At 41.3% G+C, this 18,253-nt stretch overlaps 1 protein-coding gene and 1 long non-coding RNA gene across 5 annotated transcripts in view; one reads left to right on the top strand and one right to left on the bottom strand.

The window, feature by feature from the left end:
• LOC148224135 (uncharacterized) overlaps nucleotides 1–18,253 on the bottom strand; it is a 141,497-nt gene that overhangs the window by 37,512 nt on the left and 85,732 nt on the right. The window lies entirely within an intron of this gene.
• Nucleotides 1–18,253, top strand: part of PLCB1 (phospholipase C beta 1) — a 327,675-nt gene that overhangs the window by 246,539 nt on the left and 62,883 nt on the right. For all 4 annotated transcript variants that reach the window (XM_088160734.1, XM_014895072.2, XM_088160735.1 and 1 more), the window contains exons 17-26: nucleotides 3,405–3,489; nucleotides 4,594–4,718; nucleotides 4,975–5,129; nucleotides 6,861–7,025; nucleotides 7,957–8,056; nucleotides 10,045–10,149; nucleotides 10,648–10,757; nucleotides 14,947–15,079; nucleotides 15,898–15,951; nucleotides 16,475–16,694. In XM_088160734.1, coding sequence (XP_088016860.1) covers nucleotides 3,405–3,489; nucleotides 4,594–4,718; nucleotides 4,975–5,129; nucleotides 6,861–7,025; nucleotides 7,957–8,056; nucleotides 10,045–10,149; nucleotides 10,648–10,757; nucleotides 14,947–15,079; nucleotides 15,898–15,951; nucleotides 16,475–16,694 — 1,252 coding nt within the window. The remainder of the gene's footprint in view (nucleotides 1–3,404; nucleotides 3,490–4,593; nucleotides 4,719–4,974; nucleotides 5,130–6,860; nucleotides 7,026–7,956; nucleotides 8,057–10,044; nucleotides 10,150–10,647; nucleotides 10,758–14,946; nucleotides 15,080–15,897; nucleotides 15,952–16,474; nucleotides 16,695–18,253) is intronic.

The raw sequence follows: 18,253 nt of genomic DNA, 5'->3' as shown, positions 1-18,253 counted from the left end.
TCAACAGTAAACATGCTGACATTTCAAAAACAGTTTTGAAAATTACGTCTTACATTGTCTTTGTGGTCCATGGCTGAGGAGTAACTTAAGCAGTTTGAGAAAGGTGGTCATAAATATTCCTACTTTTATTTTGCCTCTGATACTTCTACAGAAGATTCAGGGCAAGCAGAGCCTGCCCTTCCCCACATGCAAATTCACTTTCCTGCATCTGTGTGTTGTAAAGAAAGGGCCATAATTTCCCCCCCTGCTGTGATTTACAGAAGATGCCTTGCTAGCAATGCACTCAGTGGCATCCTCAGTAAACACTGCAGCATCTCTGCCTTCCTTGATGCACACCCCCCCCCCACTGTTTGCCTGCCCTTTTTCACTTTGTTTTGACAGGTTTTAATGTGCTTTTGGAGCTTTTTAGTTAAAGAAGTGTACAGCATTTTAATTTATTCCGGATTTGTGATGTCCTTGGGAGAGGACAGGTAATTTTTGCTTAAGTCCATGTCTCTACACAAGATTTGGCATTTACTTGTGATGAATAATAAACATGTAAGAAGTTCTCAACTGTTCATTTGTATGTGGGTATTTATACAGATACCACACACGAGCAGTCACAGAATCATGCAGGGAATTGTGCTTGTTCCCTGTAGTAGTGTCCCTTTGGGTGTTTGTAATCTCCTCCAGCTCTAATGAGAGTTACAAGAACACAGTGGGAAGGAGATGTGCCTTCTGGAAAGGAAGCCATGTGAATCCTAGCACTACAAGTTGATGCAGCTGTTAGAAAATTGTCTCATGTAGGATTTTTTTTTTTTCTATTCACATGCCTTTGCCTTTCTGAGTTTTGTTTTTTGTGAAGATCTGCCGCTGTCCAGATTGTTCTCCTAAGTCCTGATGTGACCTTTGATCAATAATAGTTTCAGTGAACTCCTATTGTTAAGGAATTAAATTTATGGTGTTTGTGTCGAAAAAATCATTATGTGATAAATATGGCCCTAGGTGGTAAATGTTGCTGGCTGGCTAAAGAATGACTTGGGTGTTCTAGTCTTAGTTTTGGCCTGGACTCACTGCTGGATCTTCATTAAATGAGCTGAATAAAGAAGGGATTAAATGAGGATTGCTTTTCAGTTTGCTGTCTATCCAGCTGTTTCCCAAAAATTTTACTTTTGTTCACTTGACATCACTTTCTTAAGTATAGAGATCCATACTTGTATTTTATATAGTTTTATAATTTCAGTGTTACAGCACTTTCCTAATTTATTATTTTTTATTCAGAGTGTGTTTGGATTTGTGACCCAGATCTCTGTGGTGATAACAGTACCTCAGCTTCTGTCATTCACACATTTTACAAGTGCATTTTCTGGTCTTGCATCCAAGTTGGTAACAGAAATATTGAATAGCAGTGGATCTGTACCAGCCCCCTGATTGCCCTCACAAAGAAAGGTTCCCTCTTCTCTGGCAGCAAGTAGCTGTAACTGTATTTTTCCACGTTTTTCAGACAGTTTTCAATGAGTTATTTGTTCACTCTGCAGTAATTTGCTCCTGATAAGATAGCACAGTGTAATGTATCATGAGAGAGAAATGTGTCTCCTGCACAGTCTTTTCTTCAAAAGGCAGGTCCTTTAATCCTCTCCAGATACTACAAGGAAATAATTGTTCTTATTTTAATTATAAGTCTGATTAAGATCTGGACAGTTGGTAACCAAATCCTTTAACAACTACCAGCTCTGGTTTCCTACAAATGCTCTACTTAAAGAAAAGGTTGAGAAGTAAGAGTTTATTGCTACAAGAAATTCTAGTACCTACATTCCAAATAGGATAAAACCAGCACATGTGTTTTGATAGTGCTGTGCCATCAGTAGGGGGTAGCTGGAATAAGAATAATCTCAGGATCTTTATGAGAAGCTGAGATGGATGTGAGCCAGCTGGAGAAAGAAAGGAAGAAGGAGTGGTAAGAGAGCAGCCTTTAGGGAGTAACAGGAATTTTTCACCATTAGGAGATAACAGCTGTGAATAATAAAAGTAGCCTGATGGCTGCTGATTAGAAATAGGGACCACCATAAAGGACGAGTCCCAGCTCCCCTAGAGGCAGAGAATTACTTTTGGAAACCCATGTTCATCCTCTGAGTCTTCAGCACAGGCTGAGAATGGTTTGTAGCTCCCAGGCTGGCAGCACATTTTCCTCTCACAGTGACCCAAACAATCCAGTTCCTCATTTCTTTGGATCCACTGCTTCCTTTTTGGCTCCCTGTGAGGACATTGCCCACCTGTTTCTGTCCTGCTCCTCTGTGCTTTTGTTCGGTTTTGTCCCTCCCCTGCAGCTTCGCAGTTTGACTTTAAAGAGCCGGCCAGCCCTGGCTGTCCCTGGCTTGCTGCAGCACAGTACAGTCATTCCTAAACATGGATGGGGCCAGGCCTTTTCTCTGCCTTGCTCTTTGCTTTCAGTGAAGTGGTGAGGCTGGAAAGATGTTGCTGCAATGCAGGCACTGATCCCCTCATTTTTAAACACATCAGAGCTGTGTGAATTAATGGATTTGACCTCCAGGCTGTGGCCCTTCTAGGCAGCCACACGGCTGACTGGGATGAAGTGGGAAGCTTTTAGTTTACAGAAATCCTTACCTCTGAACAGAAGTGAAGGTACTGAAGCTAGCAAGGTCTTGGCTTAGGCTCTCTGCTGCATCCTGATGTCTGGGTGCATTAAAAGGCTGTGCCCACATCAGGCAAAGGTGAGTGACAAGTGATGCACAAATTCATGTTTGCTCCTACCGCTCAGACGTGGAGGAGGAGCTGTTCACCACTGGCAGATCAGAAAGTTTGACCAAATTAAAGACATCATAAAAGCCCAATATCAGTGGGGATTAGGTCTGAATCCCTGCTGGGACACAGGAGTGCCCCTTCAGGGATGGTTGGATAGTGGTGTCTTGTGGCTTTGACAGCTGTGACCTTGCCCCTGATGTACCGAGAGCCACTGCAGACACAGCACTGCTCACTTTAATTGGATAGGGACGTGGTTATTACAGCTCCAAGTGGTTCCCAGCCCTCACATCAGCCTGCACAGACCAGCCAGAGATCCAGCAGTGCCCACAGCAAGCTGCTGCAGCACCTGTGTGTCACAGATGTGATCCTGGACTCACCCTCTCAGGTACATCCACACGGTGTTTTGCCCCCAGTGTTGCCTGCAGCTGGTCCAGCATCAACCTCGGGCAGCACCAGTGCCCTTAATTTGGGCAGTGCTGATGTGAGTGCAGATGGAGCTCTGAGTGTGTGCAGAGCAAGGTCACTGCTGTCAGCAAACCTGTGTGTAAATTCCTTGGGATCAGGGTGAAAAGAGCTGGTGAACTTCAGCTGGGATGATGGGACTGGGACTAAACCAAGCAAGCTCATGCTCTAACCTGTCACTGGTTTTGTGTCCCCTGCAGAACGCAACAAAAGCTTTGAAATGTCTTCCTTTGTGGAAACCAAAGGGCTTGAGCAGCTTACAAAGTCTCCTGTGGAATTTGTGGAGTATCCTTGACTTTCAGAAAGCAGCTTCCTAAGTCTTTCTATATCTGAGATCTGCTACAGAGCTCTATTGGAATTCAGAGATGGGGGCTGGGGAGATAGGGAACCCAAATGAAATTTGTAGATTTGACTGTCTTTCTAAATGAATTAATTGGCCTGAGTTCTGATGAGCTAATTTAAAAACTGGCATGAGTCCTTGTGCTGTGGGCTAGGACTAGAGGGAATAGGCATAAATGACATATTGAAGACCTAATTCTTTGTATTCTGATTGTTAAATTTATCATCCTGTATGGAGTGGTAAGAGTTATGGTGAGCAAATTGTCAAAATGTGGCTGACTTTTTTGCAAAGTCACATGAGAATGCTCGCTTTCCCATCATACCTCTACTGATTTATTGCCACTGATTACTGATTTATTTATTGATTTATTTATTTATTTTCTTTAAATTATTTTTATAACTTCTAAAGAAAAGCTAAGGAATATTCTGGTTAGACCTTTTGATGTTTCTCAATCTCTCTCCTCATGGTTGCAGTTAACAATGAATGAGGTAGAATAGATAAACAGATAAAACAGTTCCTCAAAAGAGATTAATGGAAAGCTGCTTCCAAAGATTGCCTGCAGCACATTCTTATCTCAGAGATTTGTAGACTCCACCATGAGATGTGTGCACTTGTCATTTCTGTCCATGTAGAGGCCAATTCTAATCTCATTCCAGAAAACCACTTTTTAACTGAACACCTCTCCCTGCTCCAGAGAAAGAGTCACTGTTTACAGCCTCTGTTCATGTAATCCTAGGAAAATCCCAAAGTAGGAACCATAAAGATAAATGGAATTTTATGAATGTGATCTTCCTAATGCATCTGCCTGTGCTCTTTCCTTGCTTATTCTGAATACTCTATGCTGGAACAAGCAGCACCTTTAATTGCCCCATATTTATCATATCTCCTACAAAACTATGGACATCTGGAAGCATGATGGTTACAGAAATCCAATGAGGAACCCGTTGCAATTCTGTAAAGAATTACCTGCATTTAGTCCTGCAGCTGCACTTCTCACTTGCCTGGTGATTTTTGTCACATGTTCTGTACCTTAACTACTCACTGTTCAGATACAACAAAATGCAGCTGAGCAGGATTTACCCCAAGGGAACACGAGTAGACTCTTCCAACTACATGCCACAGGTCTTTTGGAATGCTGGCTGCCAGATGGTTGCCCTCAACTTCCAAACCGTAGGTAAGTCATGTTGTTCTCTGGTTTGGAAAGCTCTACATGTCCACTTCCTGATTCATAGATAGGAAAGGTTTTATTTGTTAAAAATTGTCTAGGGATTAAAGTATACTATAGTGCTGTTAATTAAAATGTTTAATCCAGGCTTGTACAGTTTCTGTTACAGTCAGTATGAAATTACAGTAATTTTTAAAAATTTTCATGCTTTTTGAAATTATCATCCATCCAGAAAATAACTCTTACCAATATTTTTAATACCCAGATTTGTCTATGCAAATAAACATGGGAATGTACGAGTACAATGGCAAAAGTGGATACAGGTTAAAGCCAGAGTTCATGAGAAGGCCAGACAAGCACTTTGATCCATTTACTGAAGGAATAGTGGATGGAATAGTGGCCAACACTCTGTCTGTCAAGGTATGTATGTAGCTGGTGGAAGTGCTCTCATGACAATGCCAGGGCATGGATACATTTATATTTCTGTGGTGCAGTGGCCTAGAAAATGACTCTACTAGCCAAGAAAATATAATTAATTTAATTTCCTGGAGAGACATTTAATTTTTAAATTCTGCCTCGCATTTCACATGGTAGGATAAATCAATATATTTTTATTGGATGTGTTCTTTGGCATAGAAGTAATGACAGAATCACAGAACTGGGGAGTGAAAGGATTTAGGAGCAGTTTGGCTGTGTTTTTAGAAACAAAGGGCTGGATTTAAAACATGCTGTTGTGAAGTGGGAGGTTGGACTGCAATAGCTAGAACACTACATTCTTGGTATAAATTAAATTTTCTGGTTTTCTGAAAGTTCTCCAGCAGAACTGGGGAACCACAAATGTCAGCTGCAATCCATAGCTAACTTGTTTTTCCTTGTTCCTTTTTAAGGACTTCTAATGAAGATCAGGGAGTGCCAGGAATCTGCAGGTTGAGAATTACCTGCATAAGTGTTTCAGGGGATAGATTGCATTGGCTGAGACAAATTCACTTGGTGTATCTCCAGCTATAAAACCATAAACTTTCTGGAGTCCTGCTACTCTTTTAATGGACTCATCCATTAGAACAGCCTCTGTATTATAGTGTCCATCTGCAAAATATCCTCTTGTTTTCACTGAGGGAAAACAAGTATTTCCTCTCAGGCTACAGGCAGAAGTACAGCAGAGCCGTGCTGGGAGGGATGTGGATAAAGGAATAATCTGGTGATATGCACAGTAATAAAAGAGGATGTGTGGGGTGACCTTTCCTGGTGACCTGCAATCATGGAAGCTTTTAGGCCCCTCCTGTGGGTTTAGAGGCACTTTCTTCTGCAATTAGAGCAAATGGAGGTGGAAGTCATTCAGCAGCTATTAGGAGGTGCACAGCTTTGTAAGGGGCTGAGCATGCAGGAGTCAGGAGACAGCTGTCAGATGGCTCTGCCTGCTCAGGGAGGGCTCTGCTGGGCACAGTGTCAGTGCTCACACAGCCAGAGCTGGCACTGGATTAACATTTGCTTTAGGCAAGCCTCAATTTGTTAAGGTACAGTGACACACTCCTGTGCCTCTTCAGCTTCCTGAAGTAATTGCAGACCTTTCTTTCACTTTTTCTAGCTGAGAGTTGTGCTGCCTGTTAAAAATGAGAATTGGGAAAGATCAGCTGTTTTACAATTTTTTTTCATATTAAAACTCCTCTGTGAAGAGCCTTTATTGGAATACAAACTTTTAAGGTTGTTTTCTCCTTCACAGCTAAAAGCACATACATAATTTCTCTGCCATTTAAACCTCAATTTTTTCAAGCATTTTTTGAACCTGTTGTTGAGACTAGATAGAACTTAAGAGTGCTCAGGAAATAGGCATACAGATTGAGGAAGAAATCCAAATGGGTATTCCTGCTGTGGGAAGGGCAGCAGCAGGATTTCAACCACATTATTGCTCATAGGGGAATTCAGGACCACAGGGTCACAGGAAACCAGGCCTCACAAGTTGTTTTTCTGTGTCTGCAGTTAAATATTGAGGGTTTTTTTCTGTTTATTGTGGGCTTGGTGTTGTTTTGGTTTTATTTTAAATGCCCATTAGCTGATCATTAATGAGAACTATGCATCTGCATTACAGCCACTCATTTCCTAATCTACCACAACGATCTCTGATGATGCTCTTTTGTTCTTTGGTGGCTTTAGATAATTTCAGGCCAGTTCCTTTCTGATAAAAAAGTCGGTACCTATGTGGAAGTGGACATGTTTGGCCTGCCTGTGGATACCAGGAGAAAAGCTCTGAAGACCAAGACCTCCCAAGGCAACGCAGTGAATCCAGTCTGGGAAGAGGAAGCCATAGTGTTTAAGAAGGTTGGTGTAACACTTGCTTCCCAAAAGGAATTATGTTTTTTTTTAATCCCTGTCCAGTGGGGTCTTTCCATGAAAGAAAACCTGAAACCTTGCACTTGTTAGAAAGCAGGAAAAGTGATTCTGAATAGTTATTTCATATTTCAGCTGCTTTTGCTGAACTTTGGCTGCTCCAGGTGTGCCAATTCCTGCTAAAGGAAGTGAACCTGAAGTCCCTTTGGCTGTTTCAGTGGCACAGCTGGGCTAGTCACTAGATTGGGCTATAAAGTCACTGCCCAGGTGATGAAGACACAAATCCCATCCACCTGAGATACCAAATTCTGAGCTGCTCATGCAGCATTACTCAGACTAAATTCTCTAAACTTCTGAGGTGGCAGAAAGCACTGAGCACCGTGCAGTGTGAATGTTTGATTGCACTTTTGCAATATACCTGCAGCCAATATTTCAACAGAGCCTCTGGGTTTTGCTCACTGAGCACCTTGGTTAAGTATATCCTGAGTCCAGGTGCTTGTAAAACAGCTTCTTTCAGATTTCTCTCAGCAAGTGTAGCTTACAAGGATGTTTAGACACTTGGTCCTTGCAGCAGTGCTCTCTTCCCTGAATATTTGGCCTTGTGAATAGCTTTCCTTTGGCAGCCTGCCAGAGCTTAAGTTTGGAAACATCACTGGCATTTTTCTTCTGTAATGAACTTCTAATTAGTGTACTTCGTTTCTCTATTTAGTTAATGATCATGCCTGACTGCCCCTGTGCTCAGAGAAGCACAGGCTACTATTTTTAGTAGGTTGAAAATAAATCAGGGAAGCTCTTTTTGTTGCTTTTTTGGTTTTTTCCTTTCAATGACTAGATACATTTTAGCATCTGTTCTGTGCAGCCTGTGGAAGGAGGTGCTTCATTCCGAGCTGAGAGTTAATAATGCAACAATATTGCCTTCCAGGTGGTTTTGCCTTCCCTGGCCTGTTTAAGGCTAGCAGTGTATGAAGAAGGAGGGAAATTCATTGGCCATCGGATATTGCCAGTCTCAGCAATTCGACCAGGTAAAACCCTTTTCCCCAGCCAGCCAGACATTGTGTGGGGAAAAGAGACAGCAAGGCAGAATGTCAGCTGCTCTAAATCAGCAGCCACTCTGCAGCCTCATACCAACTGAGGACTTGGATAGTCTGTCTTGGGTTTGAAAATGAAAAAATCCGTATTTTAATCAGAAATTTAAATTTTTAACCATCCAAACCAATGGAATTAAAGCATTGGAGGCATAGTTGGCACTTCCTTATCTCCAGTACACCAACTTCATGCTCACAGGTTTATGGTAAAAAGTACAATTGCACACTTTTAAGAGGAAGGAGAGCAGCAACAGCCAATTTTGATATCATCTTTGTGAGAATGGGATGTGGCTGGGAATGAAAGCAAAACCTGCTCCTGTCAATGTAATTTCTGCACACATGGAAGACTGACCTATATGCCAGCTGTTATGTCTCTGTAATACCTTTAAATCAATCCAAAATTACTTTCATCCACATTGCTAAAAATAAAAAGAAAAATATAATTATTGGACTCTTTTAAATCACATTATTTCTACTATAATTAGTGGCTACTTAAATGAGAATTACCTTGTGTGACAACTCAGGCCACATTTTCCAGGCCAGAGACTTGTTAGAGATCTTGTTTCAGAAAGATGCAGTGACATTGGCAGTCTGAGCCAGGGAAGTGTTCAAATTCAGTGCCAGATTTTCCAGAGAGGGGAGGAAGCTGAATTAGGGCAAGCATATGGGCCATGAACATGCTCCCAGCTCTACTCACTGGAAAAGGAAGAATATCTGTATCTACCCTGTGCCTTATCCAGCACAAAACTCACCTGTCCCCATATCTGACAGTTGGCCAAATTATTCCTGAGGAATAATCTCCACACCTTTTTCATGAGCAAACTTAGATTATCAACCCAGCAGACACCTTTTTTATGGCAGCTGCATTTTCTGCTGGCTTAATGGATGTAGCTGTCTCACTGAGTGCCAGAGGAAGGTGGGTGGGTGACTGGGGAGGAGAAGGGGGATGGGAAGGATTTCTCTCTTCTGATGTGTGAAATCTTACCAGAGCTGTTCCCCACAAGCTCATTCTCTGTCCTTTTGGCTCCAGCAATCATCAGTTTACAGCATGTGATGGAGAACAGTCTGTTGGTCTGGGTTTGTGTCCATGCTCAAAATTTGCTGGAGGAGGTTGAGAGAACTGAGAACCCTTTGTAATATGTCATTTCTCTCTTTTCTGAGATGCTAGTGAAAGTTATACCCTGCTGTCACATAAATCCACAGACTTGTCACTATTCCCAAAGCAAGGATTTAGCCATTACTTGCAGAGAAAGAGTTGCTTACATCAGTCAGGTGAGGATTCCCCCAGACAAATGCATCCTGCTCCTGACTTGGATCCTGACACCTCTCACATGTGTGATTCCCAAACTGGACATGGCACCCAGTGCCACAAGGAGATCAGTTGGACAGCCAGCTTTCAAAACAATCTGGAATTTATTTTTTTACAGATGTATTCCTAAGGATGGTCACACAATAGGATTTATACACACAAACACTCTGTGCCCATCATGCCACATTGTATATTTTTTAAATTGGATGCTATGTGTGGATGGGCTGTTACATCTTGGTTTACTTTGGCAGTTCAGATTACTGAGTACTACTAGGGTCAATTTTGAAAATTAAATGAGATGTACTAAACTAAAAAAATCCAGACATAGGTAGTAAAACAGAATGCATGAAAAATTTAACTAAATTACCATTTTTAGCATCAGTCACATATGTAAGAATAAATAGAAAATATAACTTTAAACTGCAGTGCCATATGCCTTTCCAGCAGTCTGTACACTTATCCCTGAAAGCCTCCAGGTAAACCTTTTCCTCCCACAAGTCCCTGGAGCTGCTTGCTCAGTTGGCACCACACTATAAATAACAAATGATAAGAGAGATGCATTGGAAATGCCTGTGGAAGGGTTTATGCTGTGAACTGGTTGTTCCTTACTTTGCAGGCTATCACTACATCTGCTTGAGGAATGAGAGGAACCAGCCTCTGACACTGCCAGCTCTCTTTGTGTACATCGAGGTCAAAGACTACGTACCTGACACTTATGCAGGTAACTCTGTATCATGCAGGTAATTTTACTACTGGGGAACAGAAAAGGTTAATTGAAACACAAAATGCTTGGGGTGTGGATGACTTGCCAGGCTGGGCTAACAGTCCTGTGAGCAAAGGTCTGCATCTGGTGGATCATTGTGTCTCCTCACTCCTAGGAGATGGCCTGATTTACAGCACCTTGCCTGAGGCTTAGGATTAGGGCCAACTCTTATTTTCAGCAGACTCCAAAGGAGGAAATACCCCAGGCACTTGCCACTGGAACACAAATGAAACTTTGCATGTAGGACACACGTGGATGTAATTGCTTCCTAGGCAAAGTGCCATGCTCGAGGGGGAGAACTGTGTTTTGGCATTGGCTCTAAACAGGGGTAGGTTTAAATGCCATGCAGTGAATTCCATCTTCAGGGAAAAACACTTTTCTGCCTCTTTCTTAAAACTTGAGTGCTGGAGCCATAACATCAGGGCTTTGAAACTGAAGTATTTGCCTTTTTCCTAGATGTGATTGAGGCCTTATCCAATCCAATCAGATATGTGAACTTGATGGAGCAGAGAGCTAAGCAGCTGGCTGCACTGACTCTGGAAGATGAGGAGGAGGTCAAGAAAGAGGTAAGGGAGGTTTCTGAGCCTCTGGAAATCATACTGTAGTATTTAAAAGCACCTATTTTGCTTAGAAAGACAAATACTGAAAATCTCTGGGAATTGTATGTGTTGATTATGTGGACACCTGTAAACATCTCACCCTGAGGGAGGCTGGGGCACAGGACACCCCAGCAGCATTGCACTGTGAGTGTGGTTTCACTGAAAGCAGCATGGTGTGCACTGAGCAGGTTATTGTTCAGAGATAAAAGAAATGAAAAACTGTGTTGTTTGTGTGCTGTGCAACTTTGCTCTGGAGCAACTGAAATATTTTTGAGTCAATGCTCATTGTTTTCCAGTGTGCTGCTGGTTCCCCTTGCAAAAAAAGACAACTCTGTATCAGGAGTTTTTCCTGAAAATATTACAAATTGCAGAGAATTTCAGGCTGTTTCTGGAGAGGTCATTCTGTTGAGAAACATTTGTGTATCTCAGATTATGATGTCTCTATTGATTCTCTGAGAGCAAACGTGTCCTAAAGAGACACAGGGTAATCATACAAGAATTTAGGTGGGAAGGGGCCTCTGGAGTTCAGCTGATCCAACCCTTCATAGCTGTTAGAAAGAGAAATGAAGAGGGAGGAGACCATGGAGTAAATAAGTAGTCAGGCCTATTGTAGCTCAGCTGAAAGCTATGCAAGCCACGATTTTAGTTGTTAGGTATCTGGATATTTATGGTTACTTGCAGACTAACCTGTAAACCCTTTTTCTGTATAAGTGAAGGTGTTATGCACCCAAATGCACAGATGCTGTTCTGAGTATAACTGAGAGTTCAGCTGTGGTGTCTGAGAAACTCTGCATGTTCAAACATTCAGTCTCTCTGTTCCAGACACTGTCACTGGGGCTTCTAGCAGTGTTTGAGAATACCAGCTTTGTCTGTCAGAGGTGGCTGTGCCAGGTGCTGTGCACACCAAGTGATCAAAAGGCTCTTAGCAGTCTCTAGCAAAGACAGAGAAATGGTTTTTAATCCTAAACTGCCCTCTGCTCTGGTGCCTGCCTTCTGCAATTCTCAGATGTGCAAAACCTCGCTGAACTAGATTTTGTAACCAAGAATACATTCCCAAAGCAGACCAGATGAGTGAAAGTCATTACAATTCAGTAGCCAACAATTGACTCTTTGTGCAGTGTCACAAGTTCTGCTGAATGAGGACACTGTGAAATGCTCCATAGTATCTTAGACATTTATCTAGGACACGCTACACATGAGATTCTATATTAATAGCAAAGCCTTTTTTTAACATAATCCTTTAAATACCTTAGAGGTCATTTTTACCTTTGAAAAACTACAGATTTTCCTGGTATATACAGTTTATTTGTTAGTTAGAAAAACTCTTGTTACAGAGTATCTTCTGCAGCAAATGGAAGAAGGAGAGATGACTGTCAAGGAGCTTGGAAGCTCATAGGATAAAGGAGGTTGTTTTGGAGAAGCAGAGAAATATTTTTTAAAAGAAAACTGGAGTGATTATGGTCTGTTTGCTAAAAATGTGTAATGGTTGAGTTAGCTGCAGCACCAAGAAACAGGGACAAAACTGCCACTCTGAGTGTCAATCTGAATTCACCACTGTTACCTTCTATTTTAAAGGCACCTTTGGGGGAAGATATTTTGGTCTGTACTTGGGAATCTTGAATCCCCTGACCATGTTTTGTGATGATAACATTTTCCTCATCTGTCAGACTGTCTGTCAGTCAGTCTCCCCACACCTCTTTCCTTCCCCTCACACACATTTTTGATCTGAGCAGCTGTCAGAGGAAAACTACCAGAGGTTTTTGCTTTGCTTTCCTTGCTGTAGAAGTTTAAACTCAACCTCTGCAGGAAATTCCACAGGCTTCTCACAGAACAACAGTGAAATAAACTACCCAATAGTGAATTATTTCAAACAAATAAATCAGCCTTTCTTCAGGCTTCACATTACCTTGTCTGTTAATGGTCAGTGTAATCACACAAACAAAGAATGCTGAAGAACTGACTGAGGTTCCAGCAACTTTTCTGGATTTATTTACAAAGTTCCCATCATAAATATGACAGGAGTTCCTACCTTTACTGTTCTTGGTCAGTTCTTGATTTCCAGCCTGGATGGAGAAGAGCTGTTTGTGGGGAATGGAATGCCTGCAGTGTGAGTTTTGCACCTTTCAATGAACACATTGTAAATCTCTAAGAGCATACAGGTAGTGAAGGGTTGCCCTCTCTTCCCCTGCCAAATGTCCTTTACACACAGGAGGAACAATCCAAAAGAATTTGCAGAGAATTCCTTGATAAGAACTAATCCCAGCCTAAAGGAGCTCCTTTTCTCTGTAGAAATAAAAATAGACCATAGAGATTCCTCTATGGGTATGGATCTCTCTACTTAGAAATGCACTGTATTGCAAAAGACATGGCAATGTGAAATAGAAACAGTTTATGTGAATATTAAAACTGTAAATTAGAAGGCTGGATTACATCATGTTTTGAAAACAGCCTAAAAGGAATAATCATTTTTTTTAAAGGAAAAATCATGTTTATTTTAGCATTCTTTTAGCATAGTGTGATGAATTATGGGAAGAGAAAGTGCTTTTTAATGAGATTAGATTGCTTGATGTAGTGAAAATTATTCCTTATTCACTTTGTGATCCTGCCTCACATTTCTGCTTCAGTTTCTGCAAACAGATGTTTTTTGTCCCAAACTGACAGGTTATATTAATAGTTCCTCAACAAGCTGTGATGAAGCATTTCACAGCACATAAAAACCAAGTCTCAAAAGAAGATAATATCCACTTCCCATTCAATGGGGCACAGAGCTGCCAGAATTTAGGAATTCTGGCTTTATTTGTGTTAAATGTTGATGATCTGTGTGGCAAACATTGTTTTTATTAAACTAATGAACTGCAGCCTGAGGAGAACTGTGAGGATAACCACATCTGTGTGTGTTTGTCACAGCTACAGCTTTTTCCTGTCACATGGTTCCTCTGTTAGAAGTGTTGGCTAAATGAGGTTTTCCCATATTTTATTGCAGTCGTTCCTGCTTGATAGAAATGAAGTTGTTGGCACTGTTTTTAAATTGCATCATGTTTCTGCCTGCAGTATCTGTCTCCTGTAATTCTAGTAGGAATAGGCTGTTGAGACAGGAATTGTTTTGCAATGTACAGTGTAATGTCAGGGCCAGGCTGAAGGAAACCAGCAGCAGGAACAGCACAAAACAGTTGGATCAAAATCCATTTTGCCTCTGTTGATGCAGCACAGGCTGATATTTTGCAAGTGTGGAGTAATCACGGGGTAAAAAAAAAACCAAACCAACTGTGGTATCCTGCCTCTTCATGTAATGTGATTACCATCAAAGAAGGAGATGGAAGCAGCTGAAGGAACAAATCCAAAACTTCCCTGAGACACCATGGCAACCGGCCCCTGGCAGGGACAGCAGGAAGCAGGGCCTGGCCATTTCAAAATAAAAATTGCTTTGAATGACCTTCTGTCTGCTGAGTCCTGGGTGGCTGCTAAAACCTGATGGTCACAGGGACAATTTCAGATGGTCAGTGTGTAGCACAGTGCACGCTGCAAGCCTGAGCCTTTAACTGACTGGAGAGAAGGAAAAGATTGTTGGAAATGCTTAAAAATGTGGATAGCTCAGATGTGTTGGTGCAGCAGAATGGAGGTACTGTTTACATCTTATCCTTGGAGTGTAGTTACAAGAATGTAAGATCTTGGGAGTCAGAAGGATGTTCCTGTTCTGTGAGAATGGTGAATAATGGTAGGGCTGTGTGTATCTATGAAATTTAAAAGTAATCTTGTGTACGCGTTTTGTTCACAGCAGGGATTTGAGGAGCATTCTCCTGCCAGCACCTACGGTATTTCTAGAAAGATTTTATGGCTCTTCACTGAAATGCAGCCTTCACATCTGGTGCAGCTAATATATATTGTACTGAAAAATGTCCCTGATGAGTTATATCTGCTTAAAATACTTTTTCTGAATAATACATGCTCCATTGCTTCTCGAAATTTATCCTCCACAAATGTGCCACCTGGGTTACCACAGCTCTTAAGGATGTCTCCTCCTGTTGTTTTATTTTAGATTGATTTTTAGATACAATATTTGCAGAATTTTACATTTAAAAACCAGGCTAAACTGAACCTGCAAATAGATTTAGTCTGTTAGTTGGGAAGAGTAATGTGAATTATCATGTGATTTCAGATTGACCATGGGGATGCACCATCTGAAGCTAACAATGAACCCAGGCCAACACCAGCAGAAAATGGGGTAAATTTCACTGCCTCTCTCACACCGAAACCAGCAACTCAGGTTGTCCACAGCCAGCCAGCACCAGGTAAAAAAAAAACAAACAACAAAACAAAGGAAAAGGAAAAAAAAAAAAAGCCCCATCTTTTCTAAATGAGTTTGAATAATAATTTTTCAAGTGCTTTGTCTTTAAAGTTGTGTGTGTTTGTTTTGTTTGTCTAAAATAGGTAGAAACTTCCCCACCACTTTTCTCTGCTTCAAGTATACAAATTCTACTTAGCAGTTGCATTAGTGGTAAAATTGAAATTCATTACAAGCAAGAAAATGTGCTGGGGTTCTTTTGTTGTTGTTGCAAGTGCAGGAATCTCTTGGAATTGTTTTTACAGCTCTGCCTAATTTATGCACGTAGTGACATCTTATTCCACACATAAAACACAGTCTTAGATACTTCAGTGTTGTATTGACACATCTCCTAAAGCAAATGCTTGTTAAACACAGTGTTTATAATTTAATGGCTGCAGTCTCTATGGGCCTGATCTGACTGACTTCCAAGGATTCATCCTGTGTGCAGGAATTTTGCACTCATGTCAGAATATGTAACACAGTTGTACTGTCAGCCCAATGCCTCCCATGACTCGTGTCAGTGGTATCAGGGAATTCCACCCTCCTTATCAGTAAAACAACACAGCTCAGGTGGGTTTTTGGAAGGTCACCTTTCTGTGTTGGTCCAGAGGGTTGATGTTTTCATGTTCTCTTGCTCAAAAGATGTATTTTCTCCAATGATTAATAACTGCCCGTGTCAGGATGTGTCCTGTGTCACCTGCCCTGTTTTAACACCCAGTCAAGCAGCACAGTCATGGCTGTTGTTTTAAAAGAATTAGAATTAAACATCTCTTTTACCTCTAGGTTCTGTGAAAGCACCTGCAAAGACAGAAGATCTTATCCAGAGTGTCCTCACAGGTAATAAATACACAGGTCACACTGCATGAATGATAAGCTTCCTAGTCAAGAAAAGCATTTTTTTTTATGAAATAGGCCACCTGGCTTAGGCATTTCTTCCAGTGATTAGGACTGCAGTAACTCCTAGAAAACATGCATACCAAATGTTCTTCCTCAGGTTTGAAGTAAACAATGTCTGAGCACATGTCATGAGATGGGGTGCCAACAGGGAATTTTTTAGAAATGATTGTAGTTTCACAAGTACCAAGTTACCATCTAACACAGAGAAAAGAGCAGCATTATTGTGACAACAGAAGTTAAATTGGTTCTGAATTTAGTGAATAGTAGTGGAACTATTTTATTCCAGGGCTTTCAAGCCAGTTAGATTATTTCAGGTAAAACTACTCAGTTTATGCCTTATTTCCTATACCCACAGAAAACAAGCAGGTTTTGTTTCATTCCTGCTCATGGCAATCCCTGGCTCCTCTGACTGAAATCCTACACTGCTGGAAAATTGAAGTGGCTTTTATTATTATCATTGCAGAAGTGGAAGCACAGACCATTGAGGAGTTAAAACAACAGAAATCATTTGTTAAACTTCAGAAGAAGCACTACAAGGAAATGAAGGACCTGGTGAAGAGGCACCACAAGAAAACCACCGACCTTATCAAAGAGCACACGGCAAAGTACAACGAGATCCAGAACGATTACCTGAGGCGGAGAGCAGTGCTAGAGAAAACTGCAAAAAGGGACAGCAAGAAAAGGTGGGTGAAACCCAGCCTGCTCATCAGTGTGCTGCTGGAGATCTTCACTCAGGCCTTCTTTTGCAGCAGAGAAATCGTGTGGGGGTGGCAGAGCACAGAAAAAAATCAAAAGCAGCGGATTGCTGGTTAATGGGGGAGGTGAGAGCGATGGCTCCGAGTTAGAGCTTTGGAGAAACTCAGGCCACAGTAAAAGACATCAAATGTAGAATTAGGGGAAAGAAGCACCTGGAGATTATAAACATCTGACTGCTGTTTAAATCAGGATCGATCCAGAACTCTTGGCAGTGTCTGAATGACTGCCTGCCTTTGCCTCTGCATGAACACCCCTTCTGTGCTTTCTCTTTCCAAGCCTTGCACCACCCTGCCTCATTCTCTGTCCTGATACAATTTTAATATTCTTTATTTATTATTTCTTTTTATCAGTTTGGAATCAAAGGCTGCAATGAATTCTTACTTACCTTTCCACAATTATTGCCTTGTTCTTATGGTGAGGAACTGTGTGTTATTCAAGATCAATTCATAACTCCTGGCAAAGCATATACACACATACAGCCAATCAGTGCCAGATACTCTTGCAACTGAACTTTTATTTCTCCCATTGGTGTATCCTTTTGGTCTTAATATAATTTATTTTTTAAAGCAGTTAAATAAGCACAGAAGTCCTCTTAACTTTTAGATGAAATTGATGATGATATTGAATGAGCTTTTTTAAAAAATTACTTTTTGGTAGGAGATGATCAGAGAAAAAAGCTGCAAGCCTGCTCTGGCTGCCAACCTTGTTGATAGTACCTCTAAATGTAAGTGACTGGGACTCAGGCCATAACTTGTCCCTGGGAAAGAGCTTATTAATTTCTGCTTTCCTGATGACAGAATGTCATTGGGCTTAATAAGAGCTTGACACTCACAATATATCTGTGTTCTGCTGGCCTTCACTGTTGCCAGTTTTCAGGCTTCCAGGTTCTCTACTTGAGTTTAACAAACTCTTTTTAATGACTGGCTGTCAACTGCAAGCACAAGGATATTTTATCTGCAGTGTTTTCCATCACCAAAGTCTGTGAGTGGCAGGCAAAACAACAGCAGATTTCTGTCTTTCCTCCTATTCACATTTAAGCAGAAAATCAAGCTGAATAAATAAAATGACTCATTTGTTTTTGAGCAAAAAAGCATTTGAGTTTTTTTACTGTGTTGAGATCTGACTGCAAACCATTGCTGATGTCAGGCAGTAAAACCCTGCAGTCTCCTACGTGGAGCTGCCCCAGTGGTGTCAGAGACGTGAAGTTTTATGTGCAGATACAGACAAGTCTGGAGGTTAAATTTTAATAAAGGCACAAATATGTTTTCAGGGATTTTCAAGCTTGCAAGTACCTATTATCTCAAGCAGCAGACTTCGAATAGAGCACTTCATCCCAAGGAGAAAGGGGATTTTTACCATTTTAAATTATTGCTGTAACTATTTGCCTGTAACTGCAAAGTATAAATCCCTACTTCACAGGAGTCCCTGTATCAGATGGCCATAAAAATGTACGGTCTCTGGTCAGGGGCAGTCCCTGTTTTTTGCC

Source organism: Sturnus vulgaris, chromosome 3 (assembly GCF_052056855.1).
Source record: "Sturnus vulgaris isolate bStuVul1 chromosome 3, bStuVul1.hap1, whole genome shotgun sequence".
Taxonomy (NCBI): Eukaryota; Metazoa; Chordata; class Aves; order Passeriformes; family Sturnidae; genus Sturnus; species Sturnus vulgaris.
Note: the sequence above shows the minus strand (reverse complement) of the source record. Positions and strands in the feature narration are given on the sequence as shown.